The sequence below is a fragment of the Barbatula barbatula genome (assembly GCF_947034865.1).
Source record: "Barbatula barbatula genome assembly, chromosome: 15".
Classification (NCBI taxonomy): Eukaryota; Metazoa; Chordata; class Actinopteri; order Cypriniformes; family Nemacheilidae; genus Barbatula; species Barbatula barbatula.
In genome coordinates, this window is record NC_136778.1 from 4,569,304 (window position 1) to 4,591,684 (window position 22,381).

A 22,381-nucleotide genomic window follows, 5' to 3' on the forward strand; every position below is an offset into this window, starting at 1 on the left:
ACGAATAAATAAAATGTTATGAAACATGAACACACCATATTTAAATGGATTTTGTGATACGGACTCAAATACTCCTTATTAAAACCATATGGAGGAAATGCTTTTCTCAAAACAATCACCACCAGCTCAGGGTTTTTGGCAGAGGATGCTGCATGATTTATTGTATTAAAAACTCTGGTATGTCATCAACAGTACACAAGGGTGGGTTAGGTTTTAAATAGAGAATAGAAGCTCTTAACAAACAAAAAACAGCTTGGAATGTCCAGAAAATCAAGTTTAATTCAATAATGCTTTAACCTATCCTTTGAACTGTAATATTAAGTTATTTCGGGGACTCATTCATGAGATAATATAAAGAGTATGTGCCTCCATATTTAGATAAAATTAGAAGATAAAATAAAATACATCTGTGTCTTCTACTTGACTTTCACTGTGTTAATATCCTCAAAGATGGTCTTGGAGGATCCGTAGTTTTCTGGCTTGGACCCCTTTGAAGTGCAGATTGCCAGAGCAGGTTCTGCCGCTAAACTAATTCTAACCAGGTATTCCATTGTTTCTTTGCCTCTTAACTATTGTTTTTTTGTTTGTTTTATTAGCAAGCAAAATTATTTCTTTCTATCATGAGTTTAAAATATGTCCACCTTAATAATTAAATGTAATTGAAATGTGCTTAGCACATGAACACCAAACTACGCCAAATGTTTGATTCGGATATTGGACATGTTTTAGCTGAGTTTCAGACCAGAATTAAATTCTCTCAATCTAGATTTATTAGATTGGATTTCTTAGATTTTTTGCATCATCAGTATTTCGCTTGAGTTATTTATGTGCTGCCTATTTGACGTGAATAAAAGCCTCTGAAAAAGTCTGAATCTTTTATCATTGACTCACCCTCATGCCCTTCTAAATCTGTTTGACTTTCTGCAGAACACAAATGAAGATATTTGAAGAAAGTTAGTAACCAAGCAACATTGGACTCGGTTGACTTCCACTGTATGGAAAACCACAGAACAATGTGTCATATAAACATTTTGAATAACATAAGGGTGAATAAATGATGACTGCATTTTATTTTTGCGTGAGCTGTCTCTTTAATCAGTTATCCTCGTTCAATGCATCATGCCAAAGACTTCCATTGTAAGTGAGCTATAGCACTGAATTAAGTTAAAAATATTTTCTCATTTTAGACAATTAACCTCTAACATTGCTTTGAAAACATTAGCTGTGACTAGCACTATTAAAACATGTGAAAACCCCAATGACTCTGGATACCAAAAGAGTTTACAAAAGATTGAAGTTGTTGTTTCACCCAATTACTGTAAATCCAAACACGGCCCCCACATGAGCCAAAATGGAGACCATGGAGGCGTTTCTAAATACGAGCACATAAGCAGATCCAAGCACAATTAGAAAAACATTAGAGGGTCTTGATTCTTTTGCTGAGTCTTCATCTGCGGTTGCGTGTGAGGAGCTCTCAGGGAGCGGCAGAACTTGAGGGGCATGTATAGCTAACAGGGTCCAGATGGAGACTCTGTGTGTCGGGGAATGGGGTCAAGGGCCGTTACTACAGCTGTGGGTTCCTCTGCACTAGGGCTGGGCAGTGAAAAACATATTATATTCATTGTATGAGTTGCACATTTTGGAAGTAACCAGATGGCGTGGTAAAGGAGGGGCAGGAAACGTGCCGTGTTGGGGAGTTTGCACACTTGCAAGGTGCCACAGCCAATGGAAACCAAAGCTAATGGGGCTTTAATTTTTATGATTACCACTCATATTGTCGCATGTTATCCGAGCGTGTTAAAGAGAAACAGCTGGGAAATGTTGCCCAACAGAGACTGTCATGGTGTGGTGTAACATTTCAGAGCAAAATCAACTCCAACAAGTTTTCAAACTTGTTTTCGAGCCAGTGTCTTTGTTAAACAACGAGCTGAGTGGAAAATGACAAGCAATTCAAAACAGCGGTGTAAAAACGGTCAAAATACAGCAGAAAGTCATTGATAAATCCATCACAATGTTGGAGTTTAACCAGAGGGAGGTTGAACCGAAGGTTATACCGGATAATACAAAACAAAGCAGAAATGTTTGCATAAGAGGAATAGTAAAGTAAAAGTAACAGCGCTAATGACAGAAATGACTCTGGATTAAACAGGTTAACTTTTATATTCATGCTTTAAGATCATTTATATAATTGATGTCCTTCTGAAATCGCTGATGTCCAGATTTGCTGCTTTTAGGAATAGGAAAAAACTGTACTTTTTCAATTATTAAATACTGTGTTGTCAAAGTTGACAAGCACATTTTAATACCTTCTATTGGTTTGACATTTGCAAAACCCAGTGACAAACATAAAGGGTGACCAAAGATATTGATTTATGGCAAAACATATACAAATAAAAAAAGTTGATAAAAAAGAAAAGTTGTCATCAATCATGTATGTGAAGTGAACTAAAAAGCAGTAGTATGCTAGTCAGAACATAACCACTCTTTAGCTGGTTTGTCATGACAATTATAAGGAGTTAAATACATTTATTTACTATAAGAACGAATTGATATTAAAATAAAATCTTATTTAAAATAATGAAAATTTGCCATCCACATCTTTTAAGGGTCAAAACAATGTTAAGCAATTAAGTACATAAAAGATCTCCTCACCCCATTCACAAGAGCCATAAAGAGGCAAAGGTTACAGTTTTCACCTTTAATAAAGACATTCCAAAACAATAGAAAACGAATTTTCATGACATTGGTGTAACTGATGGTGGAAGCTGAAAACACTTCCAAAGAATTACTGATGAAAAACACATGGAAACCGGCATGATTTTCAAACATCAGACATCCTTTTTGACTATTGTTTTCAAAATTACGAGAAACAATTTAACAGGCTCTGCGTGAAATGAAAAATCTTTATAACCAATGCGGTTAAACAAGCAAAACTATAAAAATACAGACACTGGATTTCATGCATCAGAATTAAGTCATTTTTTACAAGTCAAAGGAGGCCTGAACCAAAGAGGAGTCATTTAACCAGTTGAAACAGCATCTCAACTGGACCACAATAAAGCAGGTTTATTTCACAACAGATAAAAATAAACAAGCTCATTTTTACAAGTACAGAATGACTTCCAGACCACTGAGATTATATTGTCACCACCCCCTGACGACCCCTCAACCACAGCCTCATTCTGGGAATAAAACCACACCTCCAGGACAGACTTCTTAAAAATGAAAATTGGAGAAACATCAGTAAAGTTCACGTTAAGTTTAAATAGGTCCATTGAACATTACAGACACTGTTTTTAAAACAGCAGCAATATTGAGCATCTTTGTTTTTCAAATGGTCGGTAAATTCAGAACATATCTGTGTTATCGTGTTTGTTACATTACAAGGCATACTGGTTATTAAAAAAAATTAAAGTTGACACAAAGCCAAGAAAAGTTCACGGCCCGGTTGCAAGAAGCGGTGTAAAGCGCTACGGTTCCTCCTGGGCTTATATTCAAAGATCTAGAATCATATGACTTGGCTCCCGAGTGAATATTATAGCAAAGGATAGTGACAGAGCCAAGAGTTTTTGGACTGATGGGAAGCATCACATGACCTTGATTTAATGGCTCCCTCTGGTGCAATCCACACACATTCTTCAGCCTTCCACACATGCCTGACCTGCTCCGAGCGTATCTCTACAAAAACGTCTCTGACAGCGGATTTTTTGCTGTGCCCTACTAACAATCCTAACAATCCTTCACGTTTTTAAGATTGTGAGGATATAATAAAACTTTCACTCAGCTTAAACCAGTCGGTTAGGCCTACTAGTTTTAGACAACACCATCTTAGACTACACCTATCATGCCTACAACTAATATGTATACTTCAAATTCAATTGATTAAGTATATGTAAGGAAGTTTCAAGTATGTTTTAAGTTTACGTAATAAGGATAATATTATCAATGCGTTAGTAGTAAAGTAGTATGCGCTATTCAATTCAACTCGGGACGAAATGTTTTCTTTTTCATTTGTGCAACTTCACTACAGTACATGTGAACTGATATACAGTTTTCATTACTTGTAGCATTTATTTTAGTTTACGGCAGTATGAAGTATGTTTTCTGTAAGCTACTAGTTTTAATACTTGTAAGTTTTCTTTAAATTAAACTTCTAATACTTTACTATATTTATATATAATTTTTTCACTTTCAGTACCATGTCCCTATTTAGGTATACATTTTTATATTTATTATTAATATTCTTCGTGTAACTGTAAACACTGTGAAAGTATTTAATAGGCTACAATTAAATAAGAACAAAGATGTACTATACTTGTTACTTTAATGCTAACCAGTATTTACAATACAAAGTATCTTTTTCCATGAAGTTGTAGCTGCACTGCATTTATCTGTTATTATTACTATTTTCCAGTAATCAGTCATGAAAATTTATTTAGATTTCGCATATTAATGATGTCTTCATCTGATAAATCATTGCACACTTCATACACAGGAAAGTTAATGCAAGTTCAAGAACATTTAAACATTTTGTCAACAATTCCAATTTTAAGGATATTTTTGAGAAGTACTGTACATTAAAAGTAGACTGAAACTTTTATATTTTAGGTTCAAATAAATATACTAATAGCACACTTTAATAAACATATTTTTTGAAGGGAAGTTTTAAAACAAGCTACTGCTTTAAGATGATTCAAGCTTGTTTTGCTGCAGTGGTAAAAACAGGGTGAGATAAGGTTTTGACTGGAAATCTTATGCTAGTGCAGGAACCCTCTGATGTAAGCTTTGCATACGAGCCAGAGGATTCTGTGCTTGAACAGATCAGTATGTCTCTGTTGATCGTGTCATCACAGTATTAGAGATCTCTGAAGTGAATCAGCAATATGAGGTATACAGCCGGAAGTCAAGTACAACATTAGACCCCTAGCATTGAATAGACCCCATGAGTGAGGATCAGATTTTTTTGTTATTTTTTTCTCTGTTCTGTGTTATTGTGGTTGCATGGGTGTAACAAATATATTTAGGGACTGTTAAAACAAAAGGCAGATGACGATTATTATGAATTACAGGCAGGGCCGGCTCGTTGGGTTGTGGGGCCCTAGGCGAGACCATGAAAATGGGCCCCACTGGAATTAAAACACACACAAATTACAATGTATATTTAAGTGTATAAATGTTTATTAAGTGCAACAAATTCAACAGAATTTACATTTACCTTTAGTCATTTAGCAGATGCATTTATCCAAAGTAAAACAGATGAGGAACTCAATGGAAGCAATTGAGACAACATAAGGACAACCAAAAGCAAAAGTGCAATTTAAACCTGGTCTCATATAGCCTAGCACAGTATACAGAGCTAAGTTGGAAGTTTTTTTGTTTTTATAGTGAAAATAAGATCGGCCAGGTGTTGACGGATGTCAATGTTTTTAGAGAGCAACAACTGTAACTCTAAGTGATCAAGAAGGCAAAAAAGAAGATTAAATATAAATAAATATGATAAATAATAACAAAACTGAATACACAATTGAAATTAAACAAAACACTTGTATAGTAGCCTACTATAATATTTTCTATAGCATAGTTTGAAACCGTGTAGACTCCAGTATAGCTTCTAAGAACTTTACCACTCTTTACTATAGTAAATAATATAGTGTGATTAAGTCGTTTTTCATGTGAGTTCAATTATAGTGGGTGATGGGCATCTCTCTCATTAACTTACGCATTTAACAATGTAAAGCAGAACATTCTTCTGCTTTTCTCCTTTTTCTCTTTTCAGCTCCTGAAAGGTACCGTTTTGATGCCATAGTTTGCCCACAACGTTAATTCTTTATCTCTAAAGATGGGCTGCTCTTGGTGTAACATGAACATTACGTTGTTTTGAGATTCAGCATTACCCATAATCCTGAAACTTTCAAGCATGCGCAAACGAGGTGAATTTGACATCACCTAACGCACCTCTGTAATCGCGTCATAAACATTATGCAGATTAGCTCACTCTGCTCCTGTTTTTTATTTTGATGTTTTGTATTTATTGTCATTTTACTCTCGATTGTCGTGTGGAGAGTTTATCCTGTTACTAAATCCTTAAGGAACGTGTGTTTGTCACTGAGCCCCAGGCAATTGGCTTTATTTGTTATGGACAATCAGACCATATATTCACACACCTGATGCATGGCTAATGTTAACAGAAGAGAAAACTTCCTCGAACCCAAACACGCAAGTCCAATTCAATCTGCCGTCACAGTCAGGTTAGACCTCCTCTGTATGGCTGGGGGCCTGCCATACATAACCTGTCTGCCCCATTGACCTCATGTTTAGGAAAAAAAGGTCTCTAGCCGTGGCCCGTGAACCAGGCTCTGTCAGCTACACTTCACATCTTTTCTGGCTGCTAAAACACACCACCACCACAACTGTTTGCACAGACCACACACACACGTATTGAAGAGAGAACCGCAGATCACCGCAGAAATTATAAGGGATGTGTCTCTGTGGTCTTCTGAAAAAGCCAGGCCAGCTGGAGCCTTCAACAAAAGCAAACAAGGTCATAAAAGTTGGGGCAGTGAACAGCCTGGACACTAGCCATTCCGATGTGAGGAAATGTGGTGTACACATGGGGTTGATTGAATACTCTCTGCACTGTCAGGAGGAGAAAATAACCCAAACGATGATATAAACTGCTATGTCTTTCAAACAGCAATGCAAAACTCTGGAAATGGTCAAAAGGTCATGATTATGAAGTGTTGTAAGTATACAAATGCAATACAAGTATCAAGTAGTTTTGCTGTTGACATCGAAGGCTTGCATGTCAAATCAAGCCCGTGGTATTTTGGAGTAAAATCATCTTTGATTTATCTAAATCTGACTAAATTAGATAGATGCACCACATGGACAGGTTGCATGACATCCCCTCATCTCATAGAATAATGAGAAAAACTACAAAAGGTAAAAGAAATGTGAACCATAAGTAAATGTGGGTTTGCTTGCTTCATGGACAAGATTTGTGGTGACTTTAATGAGTTTTGTGCAGTAATTGGCCTTTTTTCCAATGTGGAATAAAAATATCCATTAGCCACAATGAGTAGGTCCAGGAACTGCCATAATACAAAACAATGTTGAAAAAGTCAGTTAGTTTTTCATTACATTATTGGCTGCTTTTTTCTCTCTAAGAGTACTGTGCGGTGAACCATGTCTTATTTAGTTTGAATTGCATAGTTTGTTATTTTGCAATGAAAAAAGCAAGAAAATTCACAAAGTTATTAATAATATACAGTATATTGTCTAAAAGGCTTTTTTTACATTTGATAAACCATTAAAGTAACGTCCATGAAAATAAACAAGAGATTACCTAACTTTATTTGTTACCTTTCACAATCCGTCAAAGATACACCTGTAACATGTGCCGGCCCGTCCAACAGGCAATACATGAATCCTTTTGCTATTATTGTTAAGAATTATTCCTATTCATTTACAGATTGATCGTGTGTGTGTGAAGTTACTGAAAGAATCGCATTTTATCAATCCCCACAAACCAATCTCAGTATAATATTGTTATACTTACACAATGTTACTTCCAGTTTAATTCAATTAGCTTAAGTGATTTACTGTAAGTGCGTACTTGGAAAGGTCCCATCTATGCTAGAGTCATTCCATTGGCTAAAAGAGAATGTGACTGAATTTTTCCTATAAACACAAACCAGAAACATCTGACCAGCTAGGGACATCTGAGGTGGTCCAAGGTCCTATTTTCCAGCCTGGTCCCCAGACGCCACTTTTGTAAAAAAAACTCCATTAATTTCTATCCGTCTGTACCATGAAACTGTTCTTGCTATTTTTAGGATGTGGTCTGTCAGCAGCTTCTCAGCAGAACCACAACATGGATAATCTTGTAAATATTATTGTAAACTGATTTGGTCTCACTTTACTACGGCCTTGAATTATATTAAAATATTTTTGTGAACTTATATTACATATAAATATATATATAGCTTGCATGCAGTTTAAGTCGCTGTGAGATAAAAGCATTTGTCAAATCAAATGCATGAATGTAAAAAAGGTAATGACATGAGGTGTAAAGCCTTTCTTAAAAACAAGGGCTTAATAAATATACAGTTAAACCTTAAAGAAGCAATCGTTCTAATCATCAGCAGAAAAACACACAAATCCTAAAACAGATAAAAGGCTTAGACAAATGTTTAAAGCTGTTAAATCAAACCTTGATGTAGCAATGTGAATTTACATTAAATGATTGCAGCGAAATGCTGCCATCTGGTGTACGACGTTGGTATTGCTTTCATCTAGCGCTACGTTTAGCTGATATTGAATTCTGGAAATCAAAATCGATCTGAATCATGTGTAGGCCACTACCGTTCAAACATTTAGTCTTATGTTTTTATTTTTAAAATAATAGTCACATTATTTGACACATTTCAAGTCAACTCACCAAACCGATGAAATTGCACTAAAGTATGGGAAAATATATGGGATTCTTATTTTAATTCTTTCAATTTTAACATCCAACTTGAGGTCTCACCCTGAGCTTTTCAAACAGCATTTCAAACAGCATTAACTCGTTTCCACCATTAACTGTCTTTTTTTCACATTCCAATAAAATAAAATCTAGTTATATTTTTGGCTCACAAAATAATTTCTAACAGTTAGGTATAAACCTTCATATTAAACCATTTTAAAGGGACAGTTAACGCCTAAATTAAAAATTCTGTCATGATGGACTTACCCTAGAGTTGTTTCAAATCTTTTTTTCTGATAAACACAGAGAAAGATATTTGGAAGAATGCTCAAAACCACAGTTCTTGGTCACCATTGACAACCATAGTTGTAGGAAAATTTTCAATATAAGTATTCAAAAGTGCCCCAGAACTGTTTGCTTTCCTACATTCTTCAAAATATCTTCTTTTGAATTCAACAGAACAAAGACATTTATAAAGCAATTTTCATAGTTGTCAATGGTGGCCAAGAACTATTTGGTTACAATAATTATTTTAAATACCTTTCTCTGTGTTCATCAGAACAGACATTTATACAGATTTGGAACAACTTGAGGGTGAGTAAATAATAGAATTTAAATTTTTGGTTGAACTTAAAGATCACGAGAAACCTTTCAAACAAGTGACACTACATTTTTTAATAATACTGTAGGTTGAAAGTAAACCAGAGAAAAATACTGAACTGAAAAACTCAAAATGTATTTTATTTCAGGACAGCAAAAGAGGGAAACTGTGTAATCACGTGTTGCTTAATTACTATATCACTCCAGAAAGATATATCATTTATCAGTTCTTACCTAACTCATTCCACATCTTCACTCTCAAAACTCCAAAAACAATTGTTCAAACATTCAGATTTCTAATTATTTTAAACGAGCGATCGACTTATTATTGTCATTTACAAAACATTATTGTAATAGGGGGAATTATTGGGCCAGCTGCTCCAGTAAGGTCCGGACATGGTGCTGTGTTGGCACAAAAACTGGTTTTAAAACACAGAAGGCAAGTTCATTCATTTCCAATGCCTCCAGTGAACCAGGACATTCCCTGAACATGTCTGACAAACATAAAAATACTGGAAGAAATAATGTTGGTTCTTCTTTGTCGCAAACCTATTACATTAATTTTACATGAAGTCATCTGAATCATTGCCATCCTGTAAACCCAACAGATTTACAGATTACCTGTCAGATGTAATCATTCATCATATTGTCCACAAAATATTGAGATGCAAGGACGTTACCTCATTTGTGGTCATGTTGTCACTCTGCATAAGTGATGTATAATTCCTATAAAGCAAAACAGATTTTAAATATGAGAACAGAAAATAAATGTTGATCCACACAATGCAAATAGACAAAACACTACATTTTCAGTAGTTGCACCAATAAATAACATGTGTTAGAGTTCTGACTGTGATATAAAAAATATTATTTCTTCTATTAAAAAAATATTACGTTTTTGTTTCGTCAACAGGCATACCCGGAGAGCTTATATTTAGTAAAACAACACAAGTACATTTCATTGTTTTATCATATAAGTATGTGGGAAGTGCAAGTTCAGATGTGTATTTTAATTTTGTTTCTATTTATAATTACTGGCACAGTACCTTAATTCTTCCATGTCCTTCTTCTTCTTCACTTCGTCCTTCTCCTTCTTTTTCTGTTCTTGTATCTGAGCCTTCTTCTCATTTCTCTCCTCTCTGTCCCGGTTCTCCTTCTCAGCTGCAAGATCTGGATGAAGTTCCTGTTTTGTTTTCTCCAGCCGGTTTACAATCTCGTTGATTTTCTTTTCTACTGCCACAATTTTCACCTGTTGTTATTGTGGTGTATCATCAGCAACCGTAAATTTAAAAAGAAAATATAGAATTATACAAGACTTGAAGCAAATTCTAAAAGATGTCTCTCTGTACCTCTTTCTGCCGATGAAAGCCTATCTGCCCGACATCCATGTCTGCAGTTTTTTTCAGATTGCTCCATGGTGTGTAGACAACATTAATATTGTTCATTTTGCAACCTGTAAATACAAATAGAACAATCTCAAAGGATCTTTCTGGGATTCTGAATTCTGTCATCATTGTCCAGTCCATGTACCTTGAATGCTGTTGTCTTTCACCAACTGAGCACAATCAATCAAGACTTCTTTTGGTATGTCTTCCATCGTCTTACCCTGTCAAAAACATTTTTTTATTATGCAGTACAAACAAAATAATAAACATAACATGAACAGATATATACACTTAATACCTTTGGCATTCTGAGATATACATGGGCAGATGATAGCTTGTCTACATGGAACCTGGAACCACACGGAAATATTCATGAAGATACACGTGAACTAGAAGACGTCTAGATAGTGTAACTATATTCTTTTTACGATTATCATCACTACAAATACAAATCACATTTGCTTTAAAGGGCTCAACGGACAGAAACACCCAATTGTAGTCAAATAAATTACATATTTGTAATTTATAAATGTTTATTAAAAGCATCTGCTAAATGGAAAAGCAAAGATTTCTTCTTACCAAATATCCTCAGGCCATCCATACTTTATAAGATCTTCATCTATTGAAAAAAATGGTTACTATCCACGTACAGAATGACGGTTAAATATTATAAATAAGAGGATCAGTACATACTTTCATATTTGTCTTTACCCATGTAGATTGTATGGGGCGGTTCGACAACTATAAACGACAGAAGCAGGTATTACAAATAACTAATAACAAATCACACCATATTTTGCTTTATTGTACCGCTGGTAACTAAAACGCAAGGTAACGCGTCAAAGGTTCACGCACTTCACAGCTAAACAACGTGTGCTCGTTGTTGACAGCATCAAGCAGCGTTGCGCAGAACGATCATCGTATGACATCAAAGTACCGCGCGAGCGCTGTCCTTCGAGAGGTTCTCGCGGTACTTTACCATCATCCGTCGATCGCTATGCGCAGCGCCGCACGAAACCGAACACAGCTCTAGTCTTGTCTTGTCTTACAACAAAAGACAAACGACGCGCAACTCACCTGCGCTCTTAAAGTAAAACACCATCTTTCCTCAGAGACACAACCTTTAGAAGGCCACACTACAGATTCAGCAAAACACCGAGCACATCAGACAGATAAACTGATCTGTTTTAAAGGTGCATGTCATGTACCATCCGCACCATCCATTCTGACCACATTACCGGAAGCTGTCATACACATACGCGCTTTCCGTTTCCGCCACTAGCGGGTTACACAAGTTTGGCGCGTTGTTTTAAAGCAGACCGCGGGAGAAAAGAAACTGAGGGAGATTAGTTGTTTAGGTTATCAGTGCTTTATAATAATACAACTGCACACTTTCCTTTATTGTGCGCGGTAAGTTCTTTAATCAATGTTTAACTCGGTTTGCAGTGTTACGAGTGGTTAGTTTTTGATGACGATCGGTTGTTGGATATGTTTATAGACTACAAAATGAACGTCACTGAGAGATCTTTTGTGAGCTTTTGTTTTGGGCAATTGTTGACATTGCATGTTTATTTTGGCGTTATGAGAGATTTAATTTAACGTTCCGGTAACTTGGTATATCGTGGTGTGTTTGTGAAGTGGCGCGGTAACTTGTACTTAAAATACTGTGTTCGTAGCATAATCTAGCGCTTTTAGATTTGAAAGGTCGACTTTAGCATCTGAACCTATCTTGTGATACGTAAAAACGATATCTGGTTCTTCGTTTTAGGCGTTTTGAAGATGTTATCCCGAAAAAGAAAGCACGGCTCTCCTGATGTTGAGAGGTAAGTTAACGTTATGTCATTCAGTTTGTCAAATAAAAGAACGGGTTTTTTGTTAACATTTTTAGAGTCTGTGAACTACTTTATATGAGTCTTACTTTATATTGTATTTGAATCCTTCAGTAACCCATCTAAAAAGCAAATACGAAACCAGAGGAAAAGGTCCAGTCATCAGAAAGAGAACATCCCCGTCTCATTGACATCTCCTCAGAAGACCCAAGTCTCGCCACAGTCTCCCAGTACACCCAAAAAGATGCGCAGGACATTGTCTTTGGAAAACATTACGAGACGAGTCTCTCCACGCAAAGCTCCATTGGCTGCCGGATCGTTTTACAGCAAGCAGAAACCTCTATATCTCACTCCTCTTGAGCGGAAACAGTTGAAGGAAGCAAAATCGCCACCATCAGTCCCTAGCAGAGACCCACTGAGAACCCCTTTAGCTGCTGAAAATCCTGTTAAAAAACCTAAAAGAAATGTTAAACAGAAAGTCAAAGTCACTCGGCCACAGTCTAACCTGAAAGGATACTTTACTGCTGAACCCAAGGGGCAAAGTCCATCTGACAGGAAAACCGATCCACCAAATGCCGTGGTGGAAAGTGTCCGTGCACCTATCACATTCAGCAGTATGAAGTCTAAAGGCAAACCCAAACTTGTTGTGGGAGCAGCTTTCTTCGGCACCGGAAAGAGGCCAACATCAATGTATAAAAAATCGGCACAGAACACAAAGCTCAAAAAGTCATCGAGCTATGAGAAACCCAAATCTTGCAAACCCTTGAAGGAGAAAGAGGTGGTGCGAGAACATTCCCCGGTCCGTCTTGCTGTCTTCTTGAAGAAACGACTTGAAGTGCCTAACAAGCCACTTAAAGATGCCACCGATTCAACAAAAATGACAGTGCCCACACAACTCTCCCCTCATGTCCTGGCGGATGTCCATGGCATTACTAAGGAATTAAAGGTGGTTCTGTGGAGATCCATTAGCCCTAACCAATCCTTCTGCTCTGAAGCTGGTAGCCAGGTAGGTTATTTTATCCTCATCTAATGACTTCAGATGTGAAGCTTTTGCCACCAGTGTTTCAACCTGTAAAATGTCTTCCAGGAGGCCAATGTAATAAGTGATTCAGTGTTTGATGTGACCGACGTACCCCCACCAGATCATAACAGCTCGCTAGATGAAGGCAAGATGCTCAAATCTGCATTTTCTTTGTCTCATAATTAAAAAAAATGTTTTATAAGTTTGTTGTTAAAAGACGGCAATTCCTGATATTAAAAGTGTTAATTCTTGTTCTTAGAAGATTCATCTGTGTATCCTATCTTTGGCTCTAAAAGGTAAGACGATTTTTGGTTTCAAATATTAACTTATTGCAACATTGTGAAACAAAGACGCTTAAAGTATTAAAGCATTTTATTCTTAAAAGGTCTTGATTTAGCCTCATTATTATAATTAATTTCAGATCACAGAAAAAAGGGTTATTGTCACCGCCACAAAACAGCAGCACTCCATCCACGCTGACTGCTACTCCTGCTTCTAAAGCCAAAGAGAGAAGTGTCATGAGACGGGATAGAAAGAAACAAACAGACAACCAGCTTGTCATTGTAAGTTAAAAGTATAATTAATGGTGTGAATTAAGTCTGGTTTCTCATTTCATATTGGATGATATGTAATGTGCTATGCAGGATGCCGGTCAAAAGCAGTTTGGAGCTACTACATGCAGTTCCTGTGGCATGCTGTACAGTATTGACAGTCCAGAGGATAACTTCCAGCATACACAGTTCCATCAGCGGTTCCTGGAGACAATCAAGTTTGTGGTGAGCTTTAATAAAGAACGGTCCTTATTAGATTATGGAAACATATTGATGCTGGATGAAGTATTAACAGCATTATCTTTTTTAGGGATGGAAAAAAGAGAGGGTTGTTGCAGAGTTTTGGGACGGAAAGATTATTCTTGTTCTGCATGATGATCCAAAATACGCAATTAAAAAGGTCCGTGGCTCATTCTCATTTATTTTTTTCATCTCCACACATGCATGTTTTAAAAGTACTTCTCTGTTCCAGGCAGATGACGTGAGGCGTATTGCAGACGGTGAGCTGGGCTTCCAGCAGGTGACCCTGAGTAGCCCTAGCTCGGCTAAAACCTATCTCTTCATAAACAGTGACAAAATGGTGGTGGGCTGTCTGGTGGCTGAAAACATTAGACAGGTGAGTATTCATGTTAAATGGAGGTTTTCACTTGTCAGCTGTCAGGTGAGGTTCTAAGCACTTGTGTCATCTAGGCATTTCGGGTGTTGGAGCAAACCGAGAACCCTAAAGACATTAACAGGGAGGACTTTATGGAGCACCACAGAGCTTGGTGCTGCTCTACTGTCCCCGAAAAAGCCATTTGTGGTGTCAGCCGTATCTGGGTCTTCAGTCTGATGAGACGTAAGAGCATCGCAACACGTCTCCTGGACACCGTCAGGTACCAAACTCAACTGATGTTTATAACATGGATAACATTTAAATGAATACTTGTGTAATACTGTTGTTTGTTTTCTGTTCAGGACGACTTTCATGTATGGAAGTCACTTGACAAAAGAGGAAATTGCATTTTCTGACCCTACACCAGAAGGAAAGCTGTTTGCCACAAAGTACTGTGAGACTCCAACGTTTCTGGTGTATAACTTTGTTACTTAAAGACACATGTTGTCTAGGTTTTAGACATTTGTTGAAGTCTGTGTTGAGGATGTTTTTAATAGATACAAGAAAATTGCATTCGATGGGTTTGAGAAATCTGTTCACTGTACAGACTGAGGTTTTAAATGTGATTTGTTTTAAAAAAAGCTACGCAAGCACAAATGTTGGCTCTTTTAGCCAGCAGCTCCTAAAAGTTAATTGTTTGGAAAATGTCAACGTTACTTCAACAATCAGATGTTGTTAGATACCCAACCACAACTCTTGTTGTAAGATAACCAACTATTTTTTGGTTTAGACTTTGTATATATTTTAAATAAATGTTTTTAATCAACCTGGTTTGTACTTCATTGTGAACGATGACCGTTTCTCAATTTCATTAATAGTTTGCTTTGGCAACAGTTTTCAATCCCTTAAAAAAATAGTGTTTTTCCATTTTCAAAAAAAAAATGCAGATGTGGACATCCAAGGCACAAGGATTTTACATGAATGATCAATTAACTATTGTAGTTGCATGAATTAAGACAAAAAAAGCTAGTTTATGTTAGCTACAATACATTAACATACCTTTTATTAGATAAGATTAAATAACACCATTTGTTTTTCAATTTAAATTTGCTCTTTCTCCTGTTGGTCCTCAATGTGACCTTTATACAATTTAAGACTTTTCAGATGATGAACTCTGTCAACTACTCATGAATCTAATTCATTTTTACAAAAGGACAACAGTTCAAATACAGACAATTTCATATAGAAATACAACCACTACAGTATAGTATGTCCATAAGTAGATAAAAACGTATGTAACAAGAATAAATGCTGAACAGAAAAGTATTTACAATGTGAAACAGTCTACAAAGTAAAATTAGACAAAAATAGCAAAACCATATTTTTTTGATGGACAAGGATATAGATAAACCATTAATCAATTACAATAACCTCACTGCCTTTGTCAGACAGCTGGGTGTTGGATTCCAGAGCCTGAACAATGTGAGCAGCTGAGGGTCTTTTGTGAGGGTCTTCCTCTGTACAGAGACAGAAAAGCTCCAAAATCTTCTGGTAACCTCCTCCCAGAGTGGATGAATCCAAGGGTGGTCGAGTACCGAGCCTTTCATAATATGCGTCTTCATCAAAGTCATCCTCATCAAAGGAGTCATCTGAGACAAAAGATGTGATGTGTCATAACAGCACTTCAAAATGTGATTAATTATCTGAAGGAAATAGCAGCTCCCAAACTTTACCATCATCATCATTATCCTCAGTGTCCAGCATCTCCAGGTGAGGAACAGAAAGAGTCATCATCTCCCACAAAGTGAGCCCATACGCAAATATATCAGCTTTATCCGTAATGACACCATCCTCCAGAGCTTCTTTGGGCTTCCATGGCTCGGTTCCAATGTAATGAGCCTTTGGATCACTCACTGAGGAACATAAAAAAGTTTAGAAACATCTAAAAGTTTCAGTAAAGAAAGGGATGTACATAATGCTGAAATGTTTACCTTGCATGTTTTCATCCAGTGGCAGAGATACGCCAACATCACAGATTTTGATGCTCCCAAAGTCGCCCTTTATTACAACATTGCATGATTTCATATCTCCATGCAAAAGCTTCTTCTCATTGTGCAGGTACTGAGCAAACACAATAACACACATTAGTAGGAGTGTGAAACTACACAATGACAAAAAAAAGAAAGTTTGACATTCATACCTGTAATCCACGTGCAACATGAAGAGCCACTTTTTCAATGGCGGCTGTTGGAAACGCTTGAAGGCCGTCCTCTCTCCTCTTCTCGATGAGATCGTTCAAAGACTGCTCTCCACCGTACTCCATCGCTAAACACTTAGAGCCATCCTTTGCTGTGGTAAAAGCTCTGAAGCCTGAGTTAAGACAAACAAAGTATAGATCAGTTCTGACTGAATAAAATAAACAGAGACTTTGCTGAAAAGTGAATACTAGACTTAATAGGCGCAAATTATGGTGCAGATTATCCAAACGACGATTTGATGCATAAACTGAAAAAGGTTAGATTATAAAAGTAAATGGGTTGTAAATATTATTCTAAATTGAACTCGATGCAAGAGATATTTACCAACAATATTGGGGTGGTGCAGGTCTTTTAAGATCTTCGCCTCCTCACACAGACGCCTCTGGTAGACATTCATCTGACTTTTTGCACACTTGCTGTTGATCTTCTTAATAGCCCAAGGGGAATGACTCTGCTTTCCCATCCTTATGTAAACAGAAGTAAGTTTTAACTTTTCCATATCACTAATATATAGTCGAAATGGCGGATGAAATAAGCATCTACCTGTCCATGAGATACACATTGACTCCAGTTCCACAGCCAAGCTTCTTCATAAAGGGAGAGGCTGGTATGGTGACTGGGGTTCCACATGCACTGGCTTATTAACAAATTACACATTTAATACATTATTTACAATCATATTGAACATATAAACAAACAACCACATGCGGATGGGATGTAAAGTTGTTTCAATGTCAAGGAAACCTCTAAAAACTGAAACTAGTTTGCAATCGTAGCACAATGAACTCTCGTCTCGTTTATCCCGAAAATATAACGTTAAAAAAAATCACTCTACCTGGACTTTTAGCTTTTGAAGGCTTGCAAGGCGTTTTAAAGACACACGGCGATTCTTTCTTGGTCTCCATTTCCCTAAATGTTGAAAGATGAATTTGTTTACGGTGCCATTATACGAAAATCAAAACATCGATCTTTATACACAATCTTAATAATTAAGAACACAACAAAACACGAGCCGATAAAACAAATAACAGTAAATATCGAGTAATGAAAAGAATTTGAATTATACAAAAGATAAACTGTCACAGCTGCTGAAAATCGCGCCCGTCTTTCAAATTCAACAACTTGTTTGACGTCACACCCCGTACGTAAAACTACCGTATCTGCAAAGGGACATGACATACGCGCGTTTTCGCTTATTTCTCCAGATCAGTTCCTACTAACTTCATAATTTTTATTCATTTTGATACAATAAAGTAAATATTAAACACGAAGAAAACAAAACTACAAACTGTTAGCAAACGTTTAAATGTGCCTGTAGTTTGGTTAACTGGTCTATGGTTTCGGACAGTGTTTGGTCTACTTTTCTTCACTAGATGGCGCGATATCATCCAGGCAGTCTTTCTGCAAATGGGCCTCAATATGACTTAAGGGATAGTTCACCCACATATAGAAAATTCTGTCATAATTTACTCTCTGGTCATCTCAAACCTGTACGGCTTTCTTTGTTTTGTTTTTGAAGAATGTTGATAACCGAATGTTGATAACCGAACAGCAGTTTTTAACAGTTTTAAAGCTACTCGGCTGTGGAGAGTAGGAGGATAAGAAATGTAGGCCCACTGATTAAGCAAAGAAATCCGATTAACCAATATTTGCAATTCCCTTCCTTCTAAGACTCTGAGAATTGCGCTCTATAAAACAGCAATGACCCAGATGCATTAGTTAATTCATAAAATGGCTTTTTTGATGCTTATTCAAGACATAATGTAACCCCAGATAAAGCACAGGTGCCATGTATTTTATACTGTCATAACATTACATGTTTGGAGAGCAAATAGCTGTCGTCATTAACCTATAGAACAATCTGTCCTGGAAATATCTGTTTGACAGTCTCACAGAACCATTGAATGTTAAATTATACCTCCACTGGTCATATATCGTATAAAGAATGGGATCACTAGCCAAAACCAAATGCAAACAAATGCTTCATCAAAAACTCACGTGACAATACAGAATCACAAAGCAGAACATCTTTTTCGCACACGGCTTGAAGCGTGACATTAAGTTTTTATATGTTTACCTCTGAGGGCTTGTGTTATATTATCTGGCAAATTGTTTTATCATACAATGCCTCGAGCAAAATGAACAAGACAATGCGCCACACGGTGCCTTTGCTGCGGATCTATTGTCACAAAAATCATAATAAAAGCACCTGGTTTACAAGAGATGTATGTGTACATTTACTCTGTTAATTGGAGGCAAAAGGGATTTAGAATGGAAGACATTTAATACCCTGTAGTTTTAGATAAAGTTTCCTTCCTTCATTCACACAGTTTAACAATATGTTGCTCTATTCATGGTGATGTATTGTGATCATTATATTTGAGAGCCGCAGAGAAGAATTGTACTGCAAGTTCTTGTTTTAAAGATACTGACTTAAAGGGCCAGTGTGTCATTTTTGGGATGATCTATTTATAGAAATGCAATGTAATATACATAGCTAAATCTTCTGAGGTGTATAAAGAGCTTACATAATGAAGTGGTATGTTTTTATGACCTTAGAATTAGCTATTTCTTTCTATATACACTGCGGGCCCCCTTACATGTTCCGTCGTCGTAGTCTTTCGAAAGGGAGGGATGGAGTGAGCGGTTTGTTGCAATTCACAACCTTGCCGCTAGATTTCACTGACTGGTCCTTAAAGTAACCTTCACATGAATGTAGATTTCTGTGCTATTTTGTTGAGCAAACCTTATCATCACAGACAATTATGGGTAGTATAAAGATGTTTTATCGATTTAAAGCAGTAGGTGGGAAGCTTGTATTATATATTATTAAAAATTATATACAAAGATCACAATTTTGGTTTAAAGATTAAAAATTAATAGTGCATACTACATGCAAAAGGGAAAATTTAATGCCTTCATCAAGAATTGCATTCTTAGACAAAACACAATATATACAGGCAAAGACACTGCGTGCATTAAAACAAATGATCATTCAAAAACAATCCAATTAATTGTGATATATGTACTTTGCGTCTTTTTTCATTTCCATCTTTTCTACCTTTGGCAAACAATGTTATTTTAATCAAACAATTCATTATGATAAATCAATAAATAACTCTATAATTATAATTCTTTAACAGTATGCACATCATCCAAAATGCTATGATCCCTCTAATGTACAAACAGACCTTTTTAAAAAAATAAAGGTTTTCCATAAAACCATGTTCAGGAGAGATAAAGGCAAAAATTGTTCACATACCATCGGTTCTTACCAATGCTTAACATGCACATCTGACAAGCATAAAACCAATCATCAAGGACTTTGAACCTCCATATTATCTATTAAAGTGTCTTTCTTTAGGAACTTTAAGGCACGAACAGATCTCCAGACCCCTAGATAACTGTCACTCAAAGATTGTCTCGTAGGCTCGCTGTCCGATGTCACCCCTGGTCTTTCTAACTCTATGGACTCTGCGACTTTATTATCACGAACAGGACCCTGGTCCTGGCCGTCAGCCGACGTCATCAGGCTTCCATTCGGAATGCTCTCCAGATCATTGGGAAGAGCTTCCATATCTACATCAGGCTTGGTTGGTTCCACGTAAGGTTCTCCTGGCGGTCCCTCATCCTTGGCAACGTCAATATCTTGGTAAGTCAACTTCTTTTGGGTTTCATAATATTTCACCACACAGTAGGTGATGGAGCCACCTGTGTTAACCACAACACCTACCACAAACAGTTTAGTCGGCATCACGTCAGTGAAGGCCAGCATGCCCACCGTGATGGTGGCTATGCTCTTTACCACCCCAACAAAGCTGGTGGTCACGGCAGAGTTGATGTACGTACAGTGGAGTGTGGTGAAGTTCATGGCACAACCAATGAGGATGCTGGCACAGAAGATGCCTGTGATAAAGGGATTTTTCCAACCTTCGTATGTCCACATCTCAATGGCGTCCATGCTTACAATGGAGCAGATGAAGAGAATAGGAGACGCCACCACTGCAATGGTATACTGGGCTGTGAGTGGACCATAATCACTGTCTGTACTTACTTTCTGGATGAGCACCAGGTAGGAGGCATGTACGATAACAGCTAAAACCCCCGTTACGTAGCCGAAAGGGTCACCTGTTAAATCTCCAGCCCCTGAAGGAAAATGGTTAAAAATAAAACAGAACGGCATGAGAAATGTGTAAAAAAACACACACAATAAACCACAAGACATAGTAATTACCAACATATTAACTTGTAATTTATTAAGCGGAATGAGGTTATAACAATGGTGACACACAGAACACATCATTTAATGTTGTCATTGAAATTATATTTTGAGAATTATTTTGTGCTCATAAAATGGGGGGGGCAGTGGGGTTTGGTTACAAACGTTTCTCAAAATATCTTCTTTTGTGTTCTGTAGAGGAAATAAAGCCATACAGGTTTGGAATGACATGATGGTAAGTAAATAATGAAACAATTCATTCTTTATTCATTGTGCGTATACTTTCCCTTTAAGTGTTCCACTTTCTTAATAAAAAACGAAATAAACCAAACAGTCACACCAGAGGTTAAGTTTCATTATTTCATCAGCCTAAATATGTTAAAATATGTGTTAAAACATAACTACACAATCTTACCAGCTAATGCTGCTCCTCCAGTTGTGATGGAAACTGCCACTATAACGCCAGGTGATGGCATCCCGTTCTTCAGAACGCACACTCCAATGCCCAACGTGACCAAAGGCAAGCATCGTTTAAACACGACATACATGGGTAAACTCAGTCCCCTGAGAGACCAGAGGGTTAACGTGGACTGCAACGTTGCCAAAATACAAACGCTCGCGAAAACTTTAACTAACTGGAAGCTGAAGGGTGGTATATCTATCTTGCCTAGTCTCCTCAGCACTTCCAACGTGAGTGCCGAAGTGCCACTGGTCAGACACTGAATTAAAGTGAGATACGTGAAGCTATAGGTCGTGATGAGAAATTTTAAGAGGATATTAAGCGAGCCCGAAAAGAATCCATGCGCCACGGCCACCGAGATGCCCAACAAACGTCCTTTGCAAACTTCCATGTCTCCCTTGAGATTCTTCGCACGAAGGGTGAAAAAGCAGACGACCAAATTGGAGCTGTTACACGGATGCTCTCCAGCAGAAATGGATGCAAAAATGAGTTTATTCACGCACTAAAGCAAAACCCAACATTGGCAAAAAGACCTTGGTGCGCTGACAAAACTCAAAATGCATCCGGAATAAGTCCCCATAAATAAATGAGCGAAATTAAAAACCAGAATAAACAAATCAAACAGCAACTGGTCTGTGTATTAAACAAGTACGTCCTCATAGACTCGGGGTTCACGGCGTCTCCGTTACGCACTCGAGATCTGCGTCCACTGCTGCGCTCTTGCGTAATTACTCAACACAAGCACTCGCGCTGGGGGTTACCGAATGAATGCGACACACGCCGCAGCTCCCACCGTGTCCTTCCATTTGTCCACTGCAGCCAATCCATTTACTTTGATGTACTTTATACTTTTACTTCTAGGTAGTCAGAAATAAACAATAACGCGCTGTACTTGAATTAGACAAGTTGTCGTTCGTTGCACTGCACTCTTTAAAATAAAGGAGCTTTTAACATTTAAATTGTTTGGAGAGTGTTCTAAAAACAGCCATTTCTTAC

General features: G+C 37.2%; 4 protein-coding genes across 6 annotated transcripts; 1 reads left to right on the top strand and 3 right to left on the bottom strand.

Annotated features, from left to right (window-relative positions):
* Positions 1-8,370: 8,370 nt before the first annotated feature.
* ccdc25 (coiled-coil domain containing 25) lies at positions 8,371-11,727 on the bottom strand. The gene is made up of 9 exons (XM_079474659.1): positions 11,530-11,727; positions 11,146-11,193; positions 11,032-11,071; positions 10,751-10,802; positions 10,598-10,673; positions 10,417-10,520; positions 10,114-10,316; positions 9,748-9,793; positions 8,371-9,660 (listed from the first exon to the last, which is right to left on the bottom strand). Exons 1-9 carry the CDS (start codon positions 11,552-11,554, stop codon positions 9,631-9,633), a joined length of 624 nt encoding a protein of 207 aa, XP_079330785.1. The 5' UTR covers positions 11,555-11,727; the 3' UTR covers positions 8,371-9,630.
* esco2 (establishment of sister chromatid cohesion N-acetyltransferase 2) lies at positions 11,532-15,274 on the top strand. Of its 2 annotated transcripts, XM_079474655.1 has the most exons (11): positions 11,532-11,862; positions 12,221-12,275; positions 12,396-13,287; positions 13,369-13,447; positions 13,562-13,598; positions 13,724-13,865; positions 13,947-14,078; positions 14,164-14,253; positions 14,326-14,469; positions 14,544-14,728; positions 14,811-15,274. In XM_079474655.1, exons 2-11 carry the CDS (start codon positions 12,232-12,234, stop codon positions 14,941-14,943), a joined length of 1,878 nt encoding a protein of 625 aa, XP_079330781.1. In that variant the 5' UTR covers positions 11,532-11,862; positions 12,221-12,231; the 3' UTR covers positions 14,944-15,274. The 2 variants fall into 2 exon arrangements, with proteins under 2 accessions (XP_079330781.1, XP_079330782.1); XM_079474656.1 differs by lacking the exon at positions 11,532-11,862 and having other exon boundaries at positions 12,144-12,275.
* pbk (PDZ binding kinase) lies at positions 15,255-17,922 on the bottom strand. Of its 2 annotated transcripts, XM_079474657.1 has the most exons (8): positions 17,773-17,922; positions 17,542-17,615; positions 17,250-17,343; positions 17,031-17,170; positions 16,649-16,818; positions 16,440-16,569; positions 16,182-16,361; positions 15,255-16,097 (listed from the first exon to the last, which is right to left on the bottom strand). In XM_079474657.1, exons 1-8 carry the CDS (start codon positions 17,883-17,885, stop codon positions 15,862-15,864), a joined length of 1,137 nt encoding a protein of 378 aa, XP_079330783.1. In that variant the 5' UTR covers positions 17,886-17,922; the 3' UTR covers positions 15,255-15,861. The 2 variants fall into 2 exon arrangements, with proteins under 2 accessions (XP_079330783.1, XP_079330784.1); XM_079474658.1 differs by lacking the exon at positions 17,773-17,922 and having other exon boundaries at positions 15,293-16,097; positions 17,542-17,714.
* Positions 17,923-19,471: 1,549 nt separating this feature from the next.
* slc35d3 (solute carrier family 35 member D3) lies at positions 19,472-22,199 on the bottom strand. The gene is made up of 2 exons (XM_079474660.1): positions 21,341-22,199; positions 19,472-20,852 (listed from the first exon to the last, which is right to left on the bottom strand). Exons 1-2 carry the CDS (start codon positions 21,774-21,776, stop codon positions 20,023-20,025), a joined length of 1,266 nt encoding a protein of 421 aa, XP_079330786.1. The 5' UTR covers positions 21,777-22,199; the 3' UTR covers positions 19,472-20,022.
* Between the last annotated feature and the right edge of the window lie 182 nt (positions 22,200-22,381).